General features: G+C 39.4%; 1 protein-coding gene across 3 annotated transcripts in view; it reads right to left on the bottom strand.

Annotated features, from left to right (window-relative positions):
* Positions 1–20,571, bottom strand: part of phkb (phosphorylase kinase, beta) — a 123,070-nt gene that overhangs the window by 29,882 nt on the left and 72,617 nt on the right. For all 3 annotated transcript variants that reach the window (XM_047580683.1, XM_047580682.1, XM_047580681.1), the window contains 6 exons: positions 14,581–14,636; positions 8,356–8,449; positions 3,251–3,334; positions 2,371–2,475; positions 1,332–1,414; positions 1,097–1,187 (listed from right to left, as the gene is read on the bottom strand). In XM_047580683.1, the coding sequence (XP_047436639.1) occupies positions 1,097–1,187; positions 1,332–1,414; positions 2,371–2,475; positions 3,251–3,334; positions 8,356–8,449; positions 14,581–14,636 (513 nt within the window). The remainder of the gene's footprint in view (positions 1–1,096; positions 1,188–1,331; positions 1,415–2,370; positions 2,476–3,250; positions 3,335–8,355; positions 8,450–14,580; positions 14,637–20,571) is intronic.

Here is a 20,571-nt window from a genome sequence, read left to right as displayed (position 1 = left end):
GGTGACAAGCTTAGAGTCAATAACAGACTCTGCCTTTCTGCTGAGTTTATTCAGTCTGTTGGCGTCCTTTGCCTTGATGCCCACACCCCAGGACACCACAGCAAAGAAGATAGTGCTCACCACAACAGACTGATAGAATATCTGCAGCATCTTGTTGCGGATCAGGCCCTTGTAGACGGCCTCTGTGTTGGTGGACCAGCCCAGTTTATTGTCCAGTGACACCCCCAGGTACAACTAACCACTCTCTTGCATTAATTCCATAAAACATACCTCAAAGCTATTCATCACAAACTGCAAGCACAAACCACTGCTTGATTACCAATTAAACACTCACTTGGCATTCTTTCAAGGACACTCAGGCAATGTAATGAAATCTATTATATTTCGGCTAATGCCTTGTGTGATTGGCTGCCTAGGCCTGCTATGTGCTAGATGTAAAGAAGAGCACCGCAGCAGTTATGTAAATGTATTTAATTAACTAATTCATTCACGAAATGAGATGTTTAGGGATTTTCTGGGCTGGTTGTACTGGTGCTATAATGTTTGTGGCTCCCCACTCTATTGATCCCCAATCCCCCCAGCCTTCTGCTGCTGATTCGTACTAAATCATGTCACAGAAACAAATAAACAAACAACAAACAAGTAAAAGTGTCTGTAGTTTAGTGTAAGTGTCATACATGATAGGTCTGCACATTAGATTCAACCTTCTCTACTTAATTTGAAGCTAGTGTGCTGCATTATATAGGTAGTATTATCAACTTGTCCAGCCATAACTTAATTTTAAGGTCAATGTTAGGTCATTTTATTTGAAGGTGGGTGGACTTAAGCATGTTAAAGAGGTTATGTCAAGTGATGGTATGTGCACATGCCCTTTGATAAATGCTCTGCAGAGTCACCCATTTAATTTGTTATAATTTTAATTATTATTATTTTCATATATTGCCCAAATACCCGTTTTGGGCCACACTAAAACTCACACTCTATGTATTTTGTCATCCTTGGTGACTATATATTGTTTGCAAGTTCAAAATTTGATTTAAGCTTTAATTAAGCACTGGCAATAGAAAAATGTATTCTGCTAACAGGTTCTACAAACCTGAAGTCTGTCAACGTGAACTTTGACCCCTCCAATGTTGCCTTTCTTGAACGAGGCCAGCATGTCCAAGACTGGGTTGAACCGGCTCCCTCTGATGAGGCAGAACAAATAGAGATATAGTGATGAGTGATGCATGGAGAGATGGGAGAAGGCACAATACTTCAAGAAAGCTATATCAGACAACAGGAAGACCAACAAAATATTTAACAGAGCTGTTATGGAGAGTGTATATTACTTGATGTTATCCTCGCGGATGAGAACCAGGAAGAGTGGACGTCCCTGCATCTTCCAGCACTGTTTGATGAACTGCAGAGCGTTCTGCACACACAGACACCATATTCAGATTGGCATAGATGAGCTGCTGGTTCAGATACTTCAGTTTGTTCTTTTTGCAATAACTGAATCAGTGGGATTTCTGACATCAGACTCCTTTGCTGTCTAAATGAACTAAAGATTGTGTAAAGATTTTTGAGAGTTACAGAATATAAAATAGCATTTCAAAAGTATTCCATATCACAAATCTGGTCATAGTCAGTGTGACTCTAAAATTTAAAATCTAATGTGTTAATATCATCGGAATGTGTTTAAAATCGAATTGTGATTCTGTATGTTTTAACTGTAATGTTGTAACTTTAAATAATTAAGATACTTAGCCATAACCATGTTAAATGTTACCAAAACTGTCCATCTCAGGAACTGAATAAGGGGTCTTTGTAAAAACTCAGCACTGGCTAACATTTCTAATAGTGTAGACACATGTGATTTTGACAAAAGACACTCCTTTGAAGATAACAATGTTAAATTGTAGAAACCATCTTTTAACAGAGGAGGTGGACTGAGATATAATGTGCCACCAATTTACAATTCAGTTAAGACTGTCTTAACTTCTGTCCCCAAGAAGTTTCAACCCAATTCACACCTTGAGACAGGAGCCTCTAGCTGACAATATCTTTGTTAGAGCACCATTCATAGGGAAAATGGTTTAGGGACTACTCCCCTCTGTTAACAACAGGTAAGGATCTAGCCATTATTTGGCAATTAATGGCACCAGTTTCTAGTTTTACCCACAGAGGTTCCTATTTAAACCTCAACCCCACCAGTCTCTTAGTACTGAAGAAGCTACTTGGAAGAGGAGCGAAATGTCTTCTCAAAAACTCTACACATCCAGTTGCCATTCTTAATTGCCTCTTGGGTCAATTATTTAGGTTATACAGGCAAATAAAATGTGTCTAACTGAGGAGCCACAGCATCAAAAACCTGTGAACCTGACTTACCTTAATGTCATCAATAAGCAGCATAACATCCTGTGACAAGTAAAAGTCACTTAGGTCAAACACTATTGGGTAGCACACCACTGTCTTGCCCAGGATACGATAAATCTGGAGGGACACAGACAGACACACACACGTGCACACAATTGTATTAGAAGACAGAAGGTTCATACATAGCATAGCTGCGTGTATTATTCTGGCACTGTATGAAACAAGACATCAATTGTAGAAGTGACACATGGGACTTAGACAACCACTTCTGAAAACAGCACATCCGCATCTGGTGGACAGGTGGTGAACACACCCGTACAGACACACTGATGATCATAATGTCCTCTGGCAGTCTGCCTTCTTCCCCATAAGTGTTTCATTGAAACATTGTCTCAGAAATGTGTTGGGTGTCAGTATTCATTTGTTTGGCAATGTCTTTGTCTGAGAAAGCTGCTACTGCTCTACTTATGTGGTCGTCCTGACCCTTATTTGGGACAAACTGCAAACATCACATGAGACATAAGCACATACACAAACATGGACTGTGAAAATCTACTCACTTCTACAACAAGATAATATGCACATATCCAGGCAACACAACACAGGGACTGGCTGCCAGCAGCTTAGTTTAGCATAATAAAAAACAATAGGTCCTCAGACTAAGCCAAACCTGTTCTGCATTTACTGATGCATGCCAAAAGAGGAGTCAAACTCTGGGAAAACACACTCTTCTGTTTCTATGCTGAGTTTGAGATGCTGTCATACCCTTGGAGCTCTAGGAAATTTGTGCAGATCAATGTGTGTTAGTGGTCACCTATGACCTGTGCAGCAGAGCTACACAGTGTCCTGATGTGTAGGTACATGTGGGTGGTTTTGTGTGAAATTAAAATACCTTGCAGGTCCCAATGCAGCCCACTGGCCTCTCTGGACGCCCACTCAACCCCAGCTTCCTATTGATAGCAAGGAAACGGTATGCCTGCAAAGAGAGACACAAATATTTACATTTGGAGATAACCAAATACTTTCAGTAAACACAACATTCATCATCATTATCTTTTAGCAAACCAAGAAAACCTCAACAAGTCCCTGCAATTGCATCAGTGCTGCTTTGAGATTAAAAATATAATTTTTGATTTGAAATGTCATACAGCACAGTTCTATTCCACATGGTAATAAAAGCATGATTCCGATATCTGTCTGTACCACTGAGGCATTTTGGTTGTTGCATTTCATAAGCTGAAAATACCTCCATGTTGCAGAACCACCTATGAGATGAGGCAATAATGCTCTGTGCTTAGTGGACCCAAGCACACCCATGGCACTGCAGCTGATAACACTGCTGTAGTGAGATTCTGAGGTATAGTAAGTGATATTTGTAGTAGTAGCAATTATAATAATAATAATAATTAAGGCCCTAGGTTCACAAAGCCTGAGGCAAAGAAAACTATGCCAACCTTTGTACAAAGGCCCAACATAGCTCTGCGTACCACCAATGACATCAATAACAAAAAATGCAGATTGTTAAACAGTGTGCCAATCAGTAAAATGACATAAGAGACAGCTATCCCACTGTGACTATAAGCAGCGCCTCTCACCTAAAGGCAGAGACAGCAAGAGAAATGGAGACAGAAAGTCACTTTTGAAATGTGAGGTTAAATACTACAGCACATTAAAAGACATTTTTGTGGCAGAAAGCTAATCTCAATATTTACAGCGAGTGGAGAGATTTTAGCTACCAAACACAGATTTTTTTATGTACCTACAGTGTAGGGATTTCTAGTTAAAACATAAAGACTGGGTCAAAGTTGCTAAACCAATGCGAATTGAAGATTTTTTGATAAAAGTACAAACAAGACAATGGGATAAGAAATTTATAAGCTATTGCTACCAAATATTTTTGAGCATGAACTTGAATAATACTGTACAAATAATACTAACAACAGCAATGCAATTAAATGCATTACAATAAGGTGGTTGAAGCCTGACCCTCCAACATACAATGTGAAAGGAAAAAATAAAGGAAATATATCAAATGGAACAAATAACATACTCCTTCAGACTTCAAAAAGATATAATTACTAGAAGGTGGAGCCTTGCCATGGGTATGTTGTTGTGGTGAGGAACCCATACAATAGATTATTGTGTTTTATTTTATTTATTCTGTCATTACAGTCTCTGTCTCCCTTGTTGTGTCATAATTGTTATCATGTCCCTACAAGCACTGCATCTTATTGAAAAACTTGGAAAGCAGTAGATGTGATGAATAGGATTCTGTTTGTATGATTTTGAATGAAAACTGAAATAAAAACTAGAAAAAACAGGGGGTTTCAGGCAGATAAATGTAAAGATGACAAGAAATTTAAATCTGTTTTCCCAGGTGCAGCACTAATTAGCCAGAAAATATAACAGTGGAAAAGGTTATGGGTTTCCCCCTCAGATTTCTCTGAACTGCATTTAGAGTGAGCAACAAGAAGATTATGGGAGCCCCGGCCAGTCAGTTTTGCAAGCATGTATTTTGTCCTACAGATAAACGGTTCTTACCACTGTGTTGCTGTCAAAATGCAGTGATTCAAAGATGTGAAGGGATAGAAGGTGGATATTGATTTTTTGTGTCTGGATCGAAGCCCAGTGATGTAACACAGTCACCACAATTTACTAGTAACGTGTGTGTGTCTGAAATGAAGTATTTGCTATTGTGAACATGCTACCAGTCTAACACTCTGGTGTGCCTGTGAGTAAAACCTCCTATGACTGCTTATTGCTATAAATTTTATATCTTCCACAAATCCTATAAATAAATAAATACCGTCTTATGTGTCTACCATCATACAGCGTCAGTATACCCACACACTCAAGTGGAGGTGCAGACATGTGGATATCAAGCCCTCCCTGCCACATTCTCGTCTCAAACCAACTGCAATACACAGCATCAACCAAAGGGTGGAGACACACTCAGCTTCACTGTAAGAGAAAGCAAGGACTGGACCAAACTAAAATGTAATCTTTTTAAAATTTTAAAAATTTATAAGGACAGAAACATTATTTGAGGATTAAGTGGCACTGCAAATCACTGCCCAGGCAAGGAGGAAACCTAGACAAGAAAAGCCTAGGGAGGCTGAAAGAACCTCTGCACCCACCACTTTCTATGTGCAGAATACCAATGACGGACGACAAACACACAGGGAACTTATCAAAGGATCCTTCATTCCCACAGATTTCCAGTGACCAAAGCCTAACTGGTAGGAAACTTAATAGAAAGCCATATATGTTGTTTCTTCTGCAGTGAATACAAAGTGCTGAAAAATTAACTACTCAGTAACAAACTCTGGGTTCGGACACATTTTTATCACAGCTGGGTCAGTACCCTAAACAGTTTATATTTAACTGTCTGAGTCACAACAGTGCACAACAGAACTACTTTTACTGCAGCTGCTGATATGCAGAGGGACTTGTAAACACGTAAGTGGGGGTTTAGCATCTTGCCAAAGAGGTCAAAATGATACTGTCACCGTCTATGTACACTGTACATACAGTGGTGTGAAAAAGTGTTTGCATTATTCCCCATTTTGTATTTTGTATTTTATTTTTTTGCATATTTGTCACACTTAAACACAAGTTTTTAAAATGAAGGTCTTTATTATTAAGGGAAATCTAAATCCAAACCTACATGGCCCTGTGTGAAAAAAGGATTGCCCCCTAAATCTTATAACTGTTTTTATTTATTTATTTTTCACAATATGTTTGTAAGAGATATCTTGATGAAATATATATAAAATATATATAAAGTATATAGAATTTAAAATTTTCCACAAAACATAAATACTACGATGACAGCACATTATTCATAACAAAATAAAGTAATAAAATGACAAAATATTTCAAGTTTGTTCAATTCATACATTTGTATAGTAGGTGCAAAAAGAGGTTTAACAATCATTGTATTTGCCAGGTTGAATTTCTTCAGCTGCTGCAGGAAGTACATCCTCTGCTGTGCTTTCTTGATGAGGGCACTGATGTTCAGCTCTCATCTGAGGTCCTGGGAGATGATGGTGCCCAGGAACCAAAAGGACTCCTCAGCATTGACTGTAGAGTCACACATGGTGATGGGGAAGTGTGGGGTTGTGTTCTTCCTGTGATCATCTCCACTGTTTTATTGGCATTATTAAAGGAGCCAACGTGTTTGTTGAAATACTACAGATGGTTTCTCTTAAATTCTTTTTCTGTGTGCTGGTTTTTGTTGCCCCATCTGATATTCCACTCATTATCCTAACCTCTCCAACAAACACTTTTTCCTGAGTATCTCTTTAGGGATTCATTTGGACAAATACAGGAGCTGCTTGTATCTTGCAGCATGTGGAATAAATCAACAAGCAAACTGTTGTCCACAGTGACATTCATGATGACTACCACACGTAAAACAGCTTAAAGGAAGGCTATTTTTGGGTAAAGCAGTGAATTGCGAGGATAAGCTTTAGGGTCCACTGGTGGAAATAACACATTGCAAATGTAATTGCCACTCTCCCTTCGTCAGGCAGCTGTTGTCAACACAATCAAACGGCCGCAAGAAACGAAGTGAGGTGAGCAAATGCAGCCTGCAGCAAAAGAGATGGTGGTGACTGAGATAAACAGATTCTGTCAAGGAAGGCACGTCTGTCTGGGCTCCTGATTTAATATTCAGCACAGCGCCCGCTCTGACTCACAGTTGCATATCCACCTGAGAATCTAAGCACCACACAGCAGAAGCAGGCAGTGAATAGTAGGGAAAGTAGGAGGTATGATAGGTCAAAGGCAGATGATAGACCGTTAGGGGAGAACTATTTGTTGTAATAGACATGATGAGTGTGAGCCAGGATGTAGGCCTAGAAGACAGAATGTCGTTCCACAAGCAAATCGGACAGATATAGAACAGAAAACACAGAGGCAAAGGAAAAGAGAATCGAGTCCTAAGTGATTGTGTGATAAGTAAAAACAGTTGTTTATAGAACATGGGAAGGAAAATAGATGCTGTGTGACAGACATGACAGGTGAGGAATGAAGGCTAATAAGGAGACCTGGGTTTGAGTGACAGTGGAGAGACGGGCGATGCAGAGATGGAAGATTTCAAACAACAGATGTGCAGATGAGGGACAGTATCTAGAGGAGGGAATGGGATTTGAGTGACAGATTTGATGGGAGTGAAGCAGAAATTGGTAGGGAGGTAGTGCCTGGTGTCATAGATGTGACAGTACAAATAGTGTCATCTGCAAAGGATAAAGGAAGTAGAATGGACAGCACAAAAATAACAGCTAGTGCTGGACTTGTTACACATAAAAGCTAAAGTAGCTTTTCCATGGTACCACAAGAATACATGCAATGTCCAACTATCACATCACTGGGATTAAAAACAAGTCAGTGGAACTTGAACTCTTGGATCCAGCTTTAATAAAATAATACTGAACCCAAAACATTTTGTAGAGTATGCTGATTTATAATAATAATAATAAAAAACGATACTGGGGATTTACAGTACGCAACTCAGGCTTTGGATTGTGCCTTGGAATTTTCCATTGTAAAGTACACCTGTGGCTATTTTTCTGCCTCCTGTGTGAAAATGACATATAATAATAAATGGGTTATATCTTCACAACTCTAAGGGCTGTGTGAATAATTTCCGTCACCTGTGACACAAACACCAGTGCAGTGAGATTGCTATGAAAGTGTCACAATAAATATATACTACTACTACTATACTGTGTCAGAGAAAATTCATCTCCAACAAAGTAGAAAATATTAATTTCTGTTTCTGTCTAAAAGAAACACATTATTTAGAGTAAAACCCACCCCTGATATGTGGGTTAGTAGCCCAGTTCAAATATGAATTAGTAATGTAAAATCTGATGAGTAACTGTGCAAAAGTAGATGGTAAAAAGATGACAGCTGGGATAGGCTCCAGCTGTCATCACCCCTAGTGAGTATAAGTGGTAGTAGAAGATAAAATGAGATGTTGACCAATGTTACCTTGACCAGCTCCTTCTGGGGCCAAATCTGGATGGGCTCCACTTGCTGGGGTGTCTGGGTCTGGATGCCATAGGTGTTCAAAAATACCTGCAGTCTGCAGACAGATGGGCACATAAAATTAAGTTATTCTCAAATCAACAAAACCCCACAATTACTCTGTCTCTATTGTTGTTGCTCTGTATATCAGAGGCAACATTGCCCAAAAATGGAAACAGTCAAAATATAAATAAATAAATAAAGAGAATTCTATAATCCGCAGGCTTTCCTGAACAAATTTGATATCTATATAACAGACTACCTTTCTATAAACGATCCGTTATCTCTCTTCTCAAGGTGCAATGGTGGACCTGCACATTGAAATACAGCCTCCATAAAGCAAAGTCAGTGTCAGTAGAGGGTATTCAGCCACCTAAAAGCCACTATTAAACCACTAATGAATTAAATTAACTGTGTTCTGTTTGTCCAAAATCTCAGAATCGCAAGTCAGTTCACAGCTATATGGCCTCTTTGAGGTTAATGGTATTTTTTTTGTTGTTGTTTTGTTTTGTGTGCCTGACAGAGTGGTTTTCAGTATCTCCGTGTTGTTGTGAGCTTATTAATTTATTCTTTTTGTGTTACTTTCTCATTTTTCTTGGGTAGTCTTTTTTTTTTTTTTTTTTTTAAAGCAAAACCCAATCAAATAGTTTATGGCTGTTTTTTGTCTTTTTAAGCTGCTTTTATTCTTATTTTGCTGGACTTTTTCTGGACTTATTTTCTGAATTTATTTTTTTGATGTAGTGCTTAGCAGAGCAGTTGTCTGTTGCTGTATTCAAGAGAGCAAATGCTAATGGTGTCCGTGTCCCCTGTGATGTCCAGAGTGAGGCCTGAGATTTCTGCTTAACATTCAGAAGAAGTACCCGGGATGCTGTGCCGGAATGAATGAGTGAAACACCGAGGGAAATTCAAACCAGCAGTACCATCTCTCCTCATGGGGAACGTGAGGTCTCTTGCTAATAAGATGGACAAACTATGTGCGCTTGTTAGGACCCAGCGTGCATATGCAGTCAGCAGTATTTTGTGTTTTACTGAGACCTGGCTGCATGCGGACTTCCTAGACCACAGTGCTTCAATACCCGGCTTTAAGATTGTACGGGCGGATAGAGACATGCTCCTGAGTGGTAAGAAGAAGGGTGGCAGGATTGCCGACTATTAAACTAAGAAATGGTGTAGTTCTGCTCATATAACTGTGAAGGAGCACGTCTGTACACCGGACATTGAACTTTTAGCTGTGGGAATGTGTCCGTATTATTTATCGAGGGAATTCACCTATGTCATCTTTGTCAGAATTTAAAATCAAATCAGAGCTTAACAAGTGCTTATTAAAAAGATTTCAGACACCCTTAAAATTTTACACAATTTCAAATATTATCAGGAAATATTTGAGGAAAAATCTTTTTTGTGTTGGCTGCATTAGACAGACACAAACAAATACAAATTATATTTATTTTGTTTATTGTTTACAAGAAATTTTTTTTTTTCGACAGTTGCAATATCTCAGTTCTCAGCATTGTTGGTATCAAAATCAACAAATAACAGAGAATGTGTTAAAAACTGAACATAAATCAAATTTAATCAAATCAAATCAATTTATTTACAACAATCTTGGCAATAAATCGTAGTTGGAAAAAAACACTTTTCATCACAGAATTTATTTGTTTATCAAATTTTAAATCTTGGTCAAAGATCACCCCAAGATTTCATGTGAAGTGTGAAGATTGGGCGACAAGGGACCTAAGTGATTTGTTTTTTATATCTTTAGAGGAGTTTTGGGGGCCAAAAAAGACTGCTTCTGTCTTCCCGTCATTCAGTTGGAGGTGATAATTTGCCATCCATAGTTTGGAGCTATTACTATGACCAGGTTCAAGCGGGAGGTATAACTGTGTATCATCGGCGTAGCAATGATATGAGATGTTGTGCTTTTGGAGCCCAAAGGGAGCAAGTGTATTGCGAATAGGATGGGGCCTAAGATGGAGCTCTGGGGTACACCGCACGTGATTGGAGCAGATGAGGATAGAGATTACCAATGTTTTTTTTAAAAAAAAAAAAAAAAAAAAAAGAGATTACCGATGTTAACAGAAAAAGATCAGTTTGAAAGGTAGGAGGCAAACCACTGGAGGGCACTGCCTTGAATACCGGCCTGATGCCCAAGCTGGTTCAGCAGGAGGGAATGGTCAACAGTATCAAGGGATACAGGGATACAGGCTAAAATTAGTTAGAACAGCAGAGCAAGGCAGGTAGGAGGAGGGGTCAAAAGTGAGATGGCAGATCAGATGTTCTCAATTTTGTTCATGAAGAAATGTAGGAAGTCTTCACAACTGACCGTGGGAGGCACAGGGCAGGCGTTAGCAACAGGGTTTAGAATTGTGTTAATTGTTTTGAATAATGATTTTGAGGAGTGTTAAGACAGCCCCTCATGATGTCGTATGAGACTTGTAGCCTGTCACTTTTCCATCTTCTTTCAGCTTTCCTACGTGACCGCCTCAGTGCGCGGGTGTCAGCATTAAACCAGGGCTGTTTTAATTTTAGATTTTCTAGTCTTTAGGGGGGCAACAGAGTCTAAAATAAGAACACAGGTAGAGTTGAACTGGGTTAAAAGATCCTCGGAAGTGATATAAGGGGAACTTGCCAGGACATTGTGACATAAAGATGAGGCTGCAAAGGCCTCAGAGAATTTAATAGCTGAAGAGGTGTGTATTGTGCGAGAGTGTGAAATAGATCACAAGGTTTGGCAATAAAATGAAGCAAGATGGAGAATCGAATGCACAGATGATCTGAGATCCTCATGTCTTCCATAGCTAGAGAGGGAATATTCAGACCAAGCGTGAACACAAGGCTATGAGTGGGGCCAGGGACAGACTGCGCAAAATTGAGGGAATCCATAATGGTGAGGAATTCAATGGTTTTGCTGTTAGATGTAACATCAACATGAAAATCAACATCACCAGAGAACACAATTCTGTCATAGTTCATCACAAGTAAGGACAGAAACTCAGTAAACTCAGTGAGGAACGTAGCCTCCAGCCTGGGGGGACGATACACCAGTAAAAAGAGGACTGGACTTGGGCCACCATATTTAAACATGAGCACCTCAAAACTAGGATAGTTGTAGTACTAATATGGACACACTTGAGGGAGTTTCTATAGACGAGAGCTAGACCTCCCAGACAGCCACAAAGCTGAGGGGAGCTACAGAATTCGTAATGAGGGGGACACAATTCCAGAAGCTGACTGTATTCGCCAGACTTCAACCAGGTTTCTGTCAGAAACAAGAAGCCCAGCTGGGTGGATGAAATGAAAACATTAAGAATAAAAGTCAAGTCAAGTCAAGTCAAGTCAAGTCAAGTCAAGTCAACTTTATTGTCAATTCTGACATGTGCAACACAATACAGGATTGAAATTACCATCCTCAAAGGTCTACGGTGCAGCAGCTAAACAAAAAGAATGTAAACAAGAATGTGCAAACATTGACAATATCTAAAAATATAAAAGAGAAAAAATAAAATATATCCTGTATATATACAAAGTAGACACATAAGAACATGACATAGCGCATGACAACCATATACATAAAGGAACTGATGCTACCCTGAGTTGAATAGTGCAGAAAGGGTGGAATGAATATATGTCTATACTGTACATATGCACACAGTACACAGTCTTTTGAGCCAGACATAATAAATGTCCAGTGAACAGTGACCAGTATATAGCGTCCGGTGAGTAGTGTCTAGTAACAGTATGTGTAGTGGGGTGGGGGGCGTGAAGAGTCCTTGGTTAGTATGGGTTGGTGAGCAGCAGGGGGAGGGTGGGCAGAGCAGGTTGAGAGTTCAGTTTCCTGACAGCCTGGTGGATGAAGCTGTCCCCCAGTTTGCTGGTCCTGGCCCTCAGACTCTGCAGTCTCCTCCCTGATGGCAGCAGACTCAGGAAGCTGTGTGACGGGTGGGTGGCATCACCAGCAATGCAGAGGACCTTGCGCATGAGCTGGTTGTTGTTAATGTCCTTGAGGGATGGGAGAGAGGCACCGATTATCCTTCAGCTGCTCTCACTGTGCACTGGAGGGTCTTTCGGCAGGATGCGGTGCAGGCTCTGTACCAAACAATGATGCAGCTGGTCAGGATGTTTTCGGTGGTGCCTCTGTAGAAGGTGCGCATGATGGGGGCTGGGGCTCTGGCTTTGCGGAGGAAGTTCAGTCTTATTTGAGAGAGACCTTATATTCAGCAGGGCCAAGAGAAGCAGTGATACTGAATTTGATATGGGAGAGGTTGTATATATTTACAGCTTTAAGAACACCAGATGAGTGACAGGATCTGGCTGTAATAATTGTTTGAATTGGTACTGTGGCAGTAGGAGAGGTTAATGATGGCTGAGCCCAGCAGGGGGTTACCCATAGATGTGGTGGGATTAACTGTCAAAGTGGCAGCAGACGAAGAGGTTATGGAGGAAGTGTGCCCGATAAACGTAATCAGCGAGTGATGTGGACTGGGCGGCTAACAGAGTGAGATTAATGTTCAGAGACAGAAAACCTTTGTGGTTTAAATGAAAGCGGTCTCATTTAAAAAGGTCTGGCCTATAGAGGAAAGTGGTGAAATTGTCTACGTATGGAATGCTAGGACTGTTGCAGTAGCCTTTAAGCCCCTCGTGAAGCTGCCAGAGTCGGCTGAACTCTACATCACCACAAGATGGAGGGGGGAGGGGCCCAGAGACAATGCACCGCTTGTTCGGTTATGAAAAGTTATCGACGAGGCAAGTGCAGTCGTTCCTGAGTTTTATGGATTTTTGTTTGCAGCAGATTGTTTTTGCAGCAGCTGAAGGATGTTGTCGTCAAGATGACTGATGCAGGCACTGGGATGACATGAAGTAACATACCTGTTGATTTGGACATGGCGGACCATGGAGGATCTGACTAATAGAACGGGACGACTAGAGACACTATTCATGTTGGTAGCCATGCGAGGTGGAGGGGTAATGGCAGTGGCAGTGGCTGGTAGCTGAGGGCGGTGAGGGCTGCTGGAGTGCCAGCCGCCTCCTTCACAATCTTACGCTGGGAGGAGGTCGAGGACCTGGAGAAGGAGGAGGACTTTCCCTCCATCATCACGTCATCACATTATTATTTAGTACTCCTGCCATTAGCAGGAGTTTGGTTGAACCACCGTTGGAGCTCCTGTCATTCCGCAGTTTTCCCTGCACATGCGGATCAGGATGCGGTCATTTCTTGCTGAAGAAACCCTTGGATGCTCAGATCCTGGTTTGTCTTCCAACCTGTTGGTTCGTGTGTATTTCTGCAAAGTGAATCCAACTGCTGAATTACTGCATCTGCACTTCCTGGCGATATCCTTCCTGGCTGAGAATCTGTATTTTCCAGCATGTTTCCTGTATTAGGTTTCTTGTTTTAGCCATTTTTATCTCTGAAGAACTTTCAAATGTACTGGCTTTATATAGACACGAAGAACAGCAACAGAAAAATATGTCTTTTAATAAAAAGCATGGCTGTCATTAGTGGATCACTGGTACCAAAATGACCCAATACTCAAAAATTTATTTTTATGGAACCAATCAATTTTAATTTTTTAATGGCTGTTTTAGGATTTGTTTAGTATATTGTCTGTGAGTGTACTAAAAGAAACTGCACTTTAAGACTGTAGAGTGATTTTTAGTGTAATATTTCACAAATGCATGGGTGTCTGAATTTGTTTTTTCCACCAATGTATATTATAGAACACATTTGAACTGAACTGAGCTTCAATAGCAAAGGCTCGAGTGATCTAGAGATCTAGAGTGATCTAAGAGGTTTAAATACCTGATACTAGAGTACAGTATATCACCATCATCAAGATGATTAAATATTGAAATTAATGCAAGAGCTCTGTGGATCCCCTTTGAAAGTCGACAGCAGCAGATTTCTATTCTGAAAAGCTGTGGACATTAGGATCTTGGTAAATCTAATGGCCTTGTGATCTTGTATCCAAGCGTACACAGACACAGACACATGTACACAACAAACACAGCAATAAGAAGAGTGAACGATGATAGCAGAGGTCACACTGAGTTCCAGCTTTATGAGCTCACCACAATTGCACCATTGAGAGCTGACTAGGAGGGGGAGGAGAAATATCCTTTTTATGGCCTGCAACATGTTGAGAGAGACATATAGTATATATATATATACAAAGACACATTAACACACATTACCTCTGGCTCTCAGCGATCAGGGACACATGGATCACAACATCATTCTCTATGGGGCCCTGTAAAAAGGACAGAGAACGATTAATACATGCATAAGCAATGAAAAGATCTGGACCAACTAACAGCTGCTGCCTTTGCAGACAAGGCTTGATATAGTCATGCTTATTTCTCATATCATATTGTAGGTCTGACTTCGACTTTCTTTATTGTCATTCCACAAACACACCATCGGTACATATATTACACAAAATGTTGCTACCTTGGCTCACAGTGGAGACATATAATTTATGTTAAATATATATATTCTAAATCTAAATATATATAATCACAGAATATAAATGCTGGTATGACTTAAAAAGTGATTATTGCAGAGGTAGGAGCATGTCATCTGCATTGTTGTTCTGAAATGGTTAAAGATGAAACCAGTGAGCCACATGTTCTGATGTTCTGTCATTACCATTAACTTGAGCACAGTAGTTTATCAGGGAATCCCACATGCACTGTCCCTCTGCAATAAATAATAACCAGTACCCAGATGCATATTACTTTGCTAAATAAACTCCCCAACAAAGACTACATTATTTACACATTGATTAACATTTGTTGAAAACTCCACTGTCTGTTTAGGTGAAAAGATAAATCACCAGTACAAATGAGCAACAAGATAAACAGCAGGCTTAGCATGATATTATTCTTCATATTTCAATCCATGACATTCAGCTTTTCAATGTTAGGACACAACACCAGGAATTCCCTTATTGTAACAAGTGCTGAACAAAAAACTCTCCATAGTTATCATTAAAACTGCAAAATGCAAAACAGAAAAAGATAATAGAGATTCACAACAGGCCACAATGCAGCAGCACATTAATCATGTTGCCAGCAGCACAGAGGCGGAGTGAGAGACAACATGAAAACCAGGAGAGAAAAGAGACAGGAGAGAAAGGGGGAATCATTTCAGATGGTTTATCTGCAGTTGTCTCAGACCTTTTGGGCTCAAGGACAATCAGGGACACACTGACAACAGAAATAACAACTGTTTGTTTTGTATTTGAGCCAGTGAAGGCAGCATAAATGAAATACAAATGAAGGCCAAAGTGTAGAAATTGTTGATTTGAATATTTTGAAATGTTCACTTACAAGAGCAGGAAAAGAAAACATCTCTTTGAAATATCTTTGACTACCAATAAGAAAACTGCTGTGTTTTGTCCCTTTGTTTGTATTTGCAAGTAAATTAAACGTGTGTATCTGTCTGCCATCCTATTAACAGGAAAGTGTAACAGTATCTCTTTCTCTGGAAGCTTACCAAAATTCACATTTGTGTAGGCATGTTAGCAACACTGCATTTCACTCTTTCTTTCTCTCTGGCTTTTTTCGCTGAGGATTGTATACATTGGAGTAATGCCTTTAGGTATGTGTCCTTCAGTGTCTTTCCTTTTTCTTCTCATTCTTTATCTGCAGAAATCCCGTTTTTATATGAAATTTCTACATGTGTGTGAATTGTAAGCAGAGCCGATAATCTTCATTGCACAGAGTGACTATACAAGGGCATTTAGGAAGCTGACGGCAGAAAATGACTCACAGGAGCAGCAGCCTTTCATCTTGTTCTCATTGTGGCAATGCACGCACAGCCGTACCCAAATATACTGATATACTGACTACACAGAACATGGCAATGTGATGTTCAAAATTGCACTAAGTTTAAACACAGAGCCAGCAAAACAACATACACAATTAAGAATGCATCATGATGTGCACACACAAATACTGTACACAGAGAAATGTAGCAGCCATTTTATGTGGTCGAGCAGGATTTAGCTAACAACCTTGTTAAAACAGAGTGAGAACAGAAAGAAGGCTGAACACAAATCTCTCTGATTAATAGGAGAGCAATGACTTCTAAAAATCAACTAGTCTTGGACTCTGTGCATACAATCCATTTGTTCCTGCATGGGACTCTAAAAGGTAGTTAACAAATCATATTGGAGCCCAAATCAATCAGATGGTGTAGTAACACACCTCAAAAGCACTACAGTGTTTTTGAGGTGTGATGAAAAAAAGTTGGGACAATAGATTGCTTGCAATTAAATATGAGTAATTTAAGTTCTGAAACTTTAACAAAATATTGTAATACACAGTACTTGAGGAAATGAAATGTTCAGAGAATTGCCATCTAAACATATTCAGTAACTCTACCTACACAACAATCCTGTGTGCCAGACAAACACAGTTTCAGTAATCTTTCATTGTGTAATTCTACCAGTGAATTGTTGGTGACAAGATAGACTAAAAAAAGGTGAGTATCTCACTTCAACATGAAATAACTCCCAGAATGCAATCACATCACACAACAGACTGATATCCAACAGTATGTACAGTATAAAGGACACGAAAGGGTGCATGCAACTGATCAAAGACAGAGAGTTTATTGGTATTTATCTGGTGATGATATTCCTTTGGCATAAAGGCCTTCTTGGGCTGTCTTAGCTGACACACCTCTTCAATGTTGCATTAAGTATGCACAGCACTTGTGTGCTGGTGGAACAGGGTGGCCAATTATTTTTTTTTTTTTTAAAACAGGGGCATCTTGTGCTCCAAATTTTAAGGCTTCAGCTGAACAGAATTTCAGATCCAGGAGTAGCAGTGTGAATTCTGTCCTGGATATCCTTGCAATTATACTAAAATGCCTGTGAGACGTCTGCATATGGTATGTGGCCCTACAGAATGCTTACAACATCAAAATGACCAGTCATCTGTTGTGGGATTATGAAGCAGAATGAGAGGTATTGCTATATTTTCTATAGGAAGGCAAACATGTTTCCAGTGAATGCTGAATCAAGAATCAAGAGCCTTTATTGTCATTATGAGAACATAATGAATTATTGCAGAGACCCCGGCTTAAAGGCATGCATATATACATAGACATAAAGTGCAACTTAGTGCAAGTCCAGTCTATGTAATGTTGTGTGTATTTGTACAAAGAAAGGTTTTCTAATTGTAATTGTAAAGCTAATAGGCTCACAGCTTTACTGTTTTGGTCCATACTCATTGATTTCATCAGAATGATTTTAAACATAGCACACAGCTGATTCAAGCATTATATTTTACAGTCAGCTGTATGAGTGTGTCTGTGCTTGTGTGAGCGAATGGGTAGATGCGCCTGTGACTGTAAAGTGAAAAGCGCCACATACATTTGCCACATTTGTTTTGTGTCAGTCTAATAATAGTGTGTAAGGATGCAACCGCAAGCACTTCTCCATGACAGGAACAAACATTTTTGCTCTGACAAACCCACAGTGACTAATAGAAGAGGGCCATTAATAAATAGAGCTGGCACACATCTGTCACGAACAACCAAACAAATTAGAATGAATAACTACGCAAGGAAGCAGAGACACTGCTGGAAAGGTACACAGAAAGAATAATGACAAACTATATGCTAGCCTTGCTGTCCAGGTAAACAAATATAAATCTTTATGCTGCTGAAACCAGTCGAGACATGCTGTTAACTAGTGCTGTAGTGTATTGTCGATAGTTTTCAGCAGGCCTGGCTAGTGCATGCCAGCCCTCAGAGTTTCAGCCTCACTAAATTTGACAAAGTCAGAAGCCATTTATCTCTTCTCCCTTTACTTCCAATGTTCTATATTCTCATATCTAATTTTTTCTCTTTTCTTATTTCTTTCCATCATTTAGATTTTTATTATATCCTTCCCTTTTTCTAAGAATCATGTATCTTTGACTTCCTTCAATTTTTCTGGTCTACATTATACCATTTTCCATCCTTTCATTGTATTTTCTTTCTTCGGACTTTGTGCTGTGCTCACTTTTTGTCTTGCTTTTGTTCTGCTTGTCCTTCTCTCTTCATTCTGTACTTTGTCTTGGCCTCAAATCCCTTTGTCATTTATTATTTCCTTAGATGATCATTTATTTGTCTCACAAGGTGAGATGAAAACTCTTGCCGTTCTTCATTTTATTTGCCATAAAATGAAAAATGGCAAGAGTTTCCATCTCACCACCCTTTCACTCAAACCCTGCCTTCTGTGCCTTTGTCCTTCGCCCGCTTTCCTGTACTTCCTTCCTTTACATCCTTCCTTGCAGGCATCACACATATGTTCTTCTTTTCTTCATATCCTCTTTCACTTTGTTCTGATTCTTTGTTTTCTTTCATCTACCAGTATTTTTTCCCGTTGTTAACTTTCCCCCTCGTTCTTGCTTTCTTACATTTGTGCATTCTGCCTTTCTTGTCGTGGTCTTTTTTTCTTTGATCATTCCTTTATTCTAATTTCTGTGCTATTATCCTTTTTCTTGCCTTCCAAACACCTTCTCTCCATGTTTACAGCAATTACATCCACCTACCCTTGCTATTTTCGTTTTGTAACTTGTTCCTTCTTTCAGACATTTCTTTCTTCATTTCTTTTTTCTCTTTCTTCTATTGCTTCTGTGAGTTCTGACTCTCTCATATTTCTGCCCAGTCACTCTGTCAATAGTACAAACAATCTCATTCAAACACCAGATGTAAATAACTTGAAGCAGCAGCAGATTTATGTAAACAGCAGTATGTCTGTGTGAGGAAGCTGAGAGTGTCCCCCACACTAAAGTGAAAAAACACACATTAATTGACCGTGTAGAGTTGAGTCTAACTGACTGATACAGGAAGTTAGACTCAGTTTTTGTTATGTTGTGCTTTTGTTTTGGAAAGTCCACTAATCTCTCTCTTTCTTTGACGTCTACTTCCAAAACCTTATAGTCTACAAATGAAGGAGCTGACAAAGCATCACAACATCAGATTTATGTTGGGTACTGAACAGAGACTTCATAAATTTGTTTTTGTACTTTGAAAATTGTGTTTGTATGCATGAAATGGGCAGAAAAGATGTCAAAGGCAAAACTGGTTAGATCTAGGTGTGTGAAAGTTAACAGTATATTATTTTTGAGCACTGCTCTCAATATGGTGCTTACCGACTCAAGCTCACACATGCAGAATAATATCATGTTATCATAACATACACCGTAATTTGCTAACCATTTGATTGAGCTCTGTGTTTAATAATTTGAATAAAACTTAAAAGAGGAAAAGCAACTTGCTAAAAATTAATGAGAGACTGCAATGCTTTTTCAAGGTCAGATCTTTCCCTGTGTGCTGGTTTTAAATTTGCAGCATGACGGAAGGCAGCCTCAAGTGAGCATCACATTACAAAGGAATAAAACATTTCAAAGACTTCATAAAGTTAAAAAAAAAAAAAAAAAAAAAAAAAAGACCACAGGAATTTATTCAACATCCCCTTTATTTGAATGAAATATAATCCCTTCTTTTCATGCCCCTGCACAGACAAATTACTCTAGGTGGTGTATTGTCCCTGGGAAGTCAGTCTCTGTGCAGCTTAGAGATTCATATTTAGATGATTTCTTTTTTTAAATGTCAGGGTTTTTAGCATAAATATGTTGGATGGGGAAAGTCATGGTAAAAATGCCATGTCATTTGTGGTTCAGGCTGTGGGAAAGGAAAGTGTGTGGTGTGTATTTTTTTAAAGATCTTTTCAAAAGTTCATCTACTGATAAAAAAGGCGAGACCATGATGAGGATTTGTCACCATATTAAGGTGAACACAAAGGAAGATGAACAGTGAAGCGGGCGTTTGATTCAGATAAATTGTGGATTAAAAAGAAACCGATAGCTCTGGAGATGCAGACCAATGAAGGTTAAGCTGGGAACACTACATCAGCCATTTGTTTCAGGCTTAAGTGCTAAGGCTGCTAGAGGAGAATGTCCCTGGTTCAGACAAATAAGCACTCATAACTGTGTACTGCACCTTCAGTCAGTCCAAGTCTAGTAAAAACCTCTCCTGGTAAAGCATTGATGCTCTATTATCTGAATCATAATCATCATAATGCTCTCAGTGATATGATTCAGAATCTATCCTAAAAATAAAACACAATATAGTGAGAATGCATTTCTCTATCACAGAGAAGTTCACAAAGGTTCGTGTTCAGTGTT

This window comes from Mugil cephalus, chromosome 3, assembly GCF_022458985.1.
Source record: "Mugil cephalus isolate CIBA_MC_2020 chromosome 3, CIBA_Mcephalus_1.1, whole genome shotgun sequence".
Lineage (NCBI taxonomy): Eukaryota > Metazoa > Chordata > Actinopteri > Mugiliformes > Mugilidae > Mugil > Mugil cephalus.
Note: the sequence above shows the minus strand (reverse complement) of the source record. Positions and strands in the feature narration are given on the sequence as shown.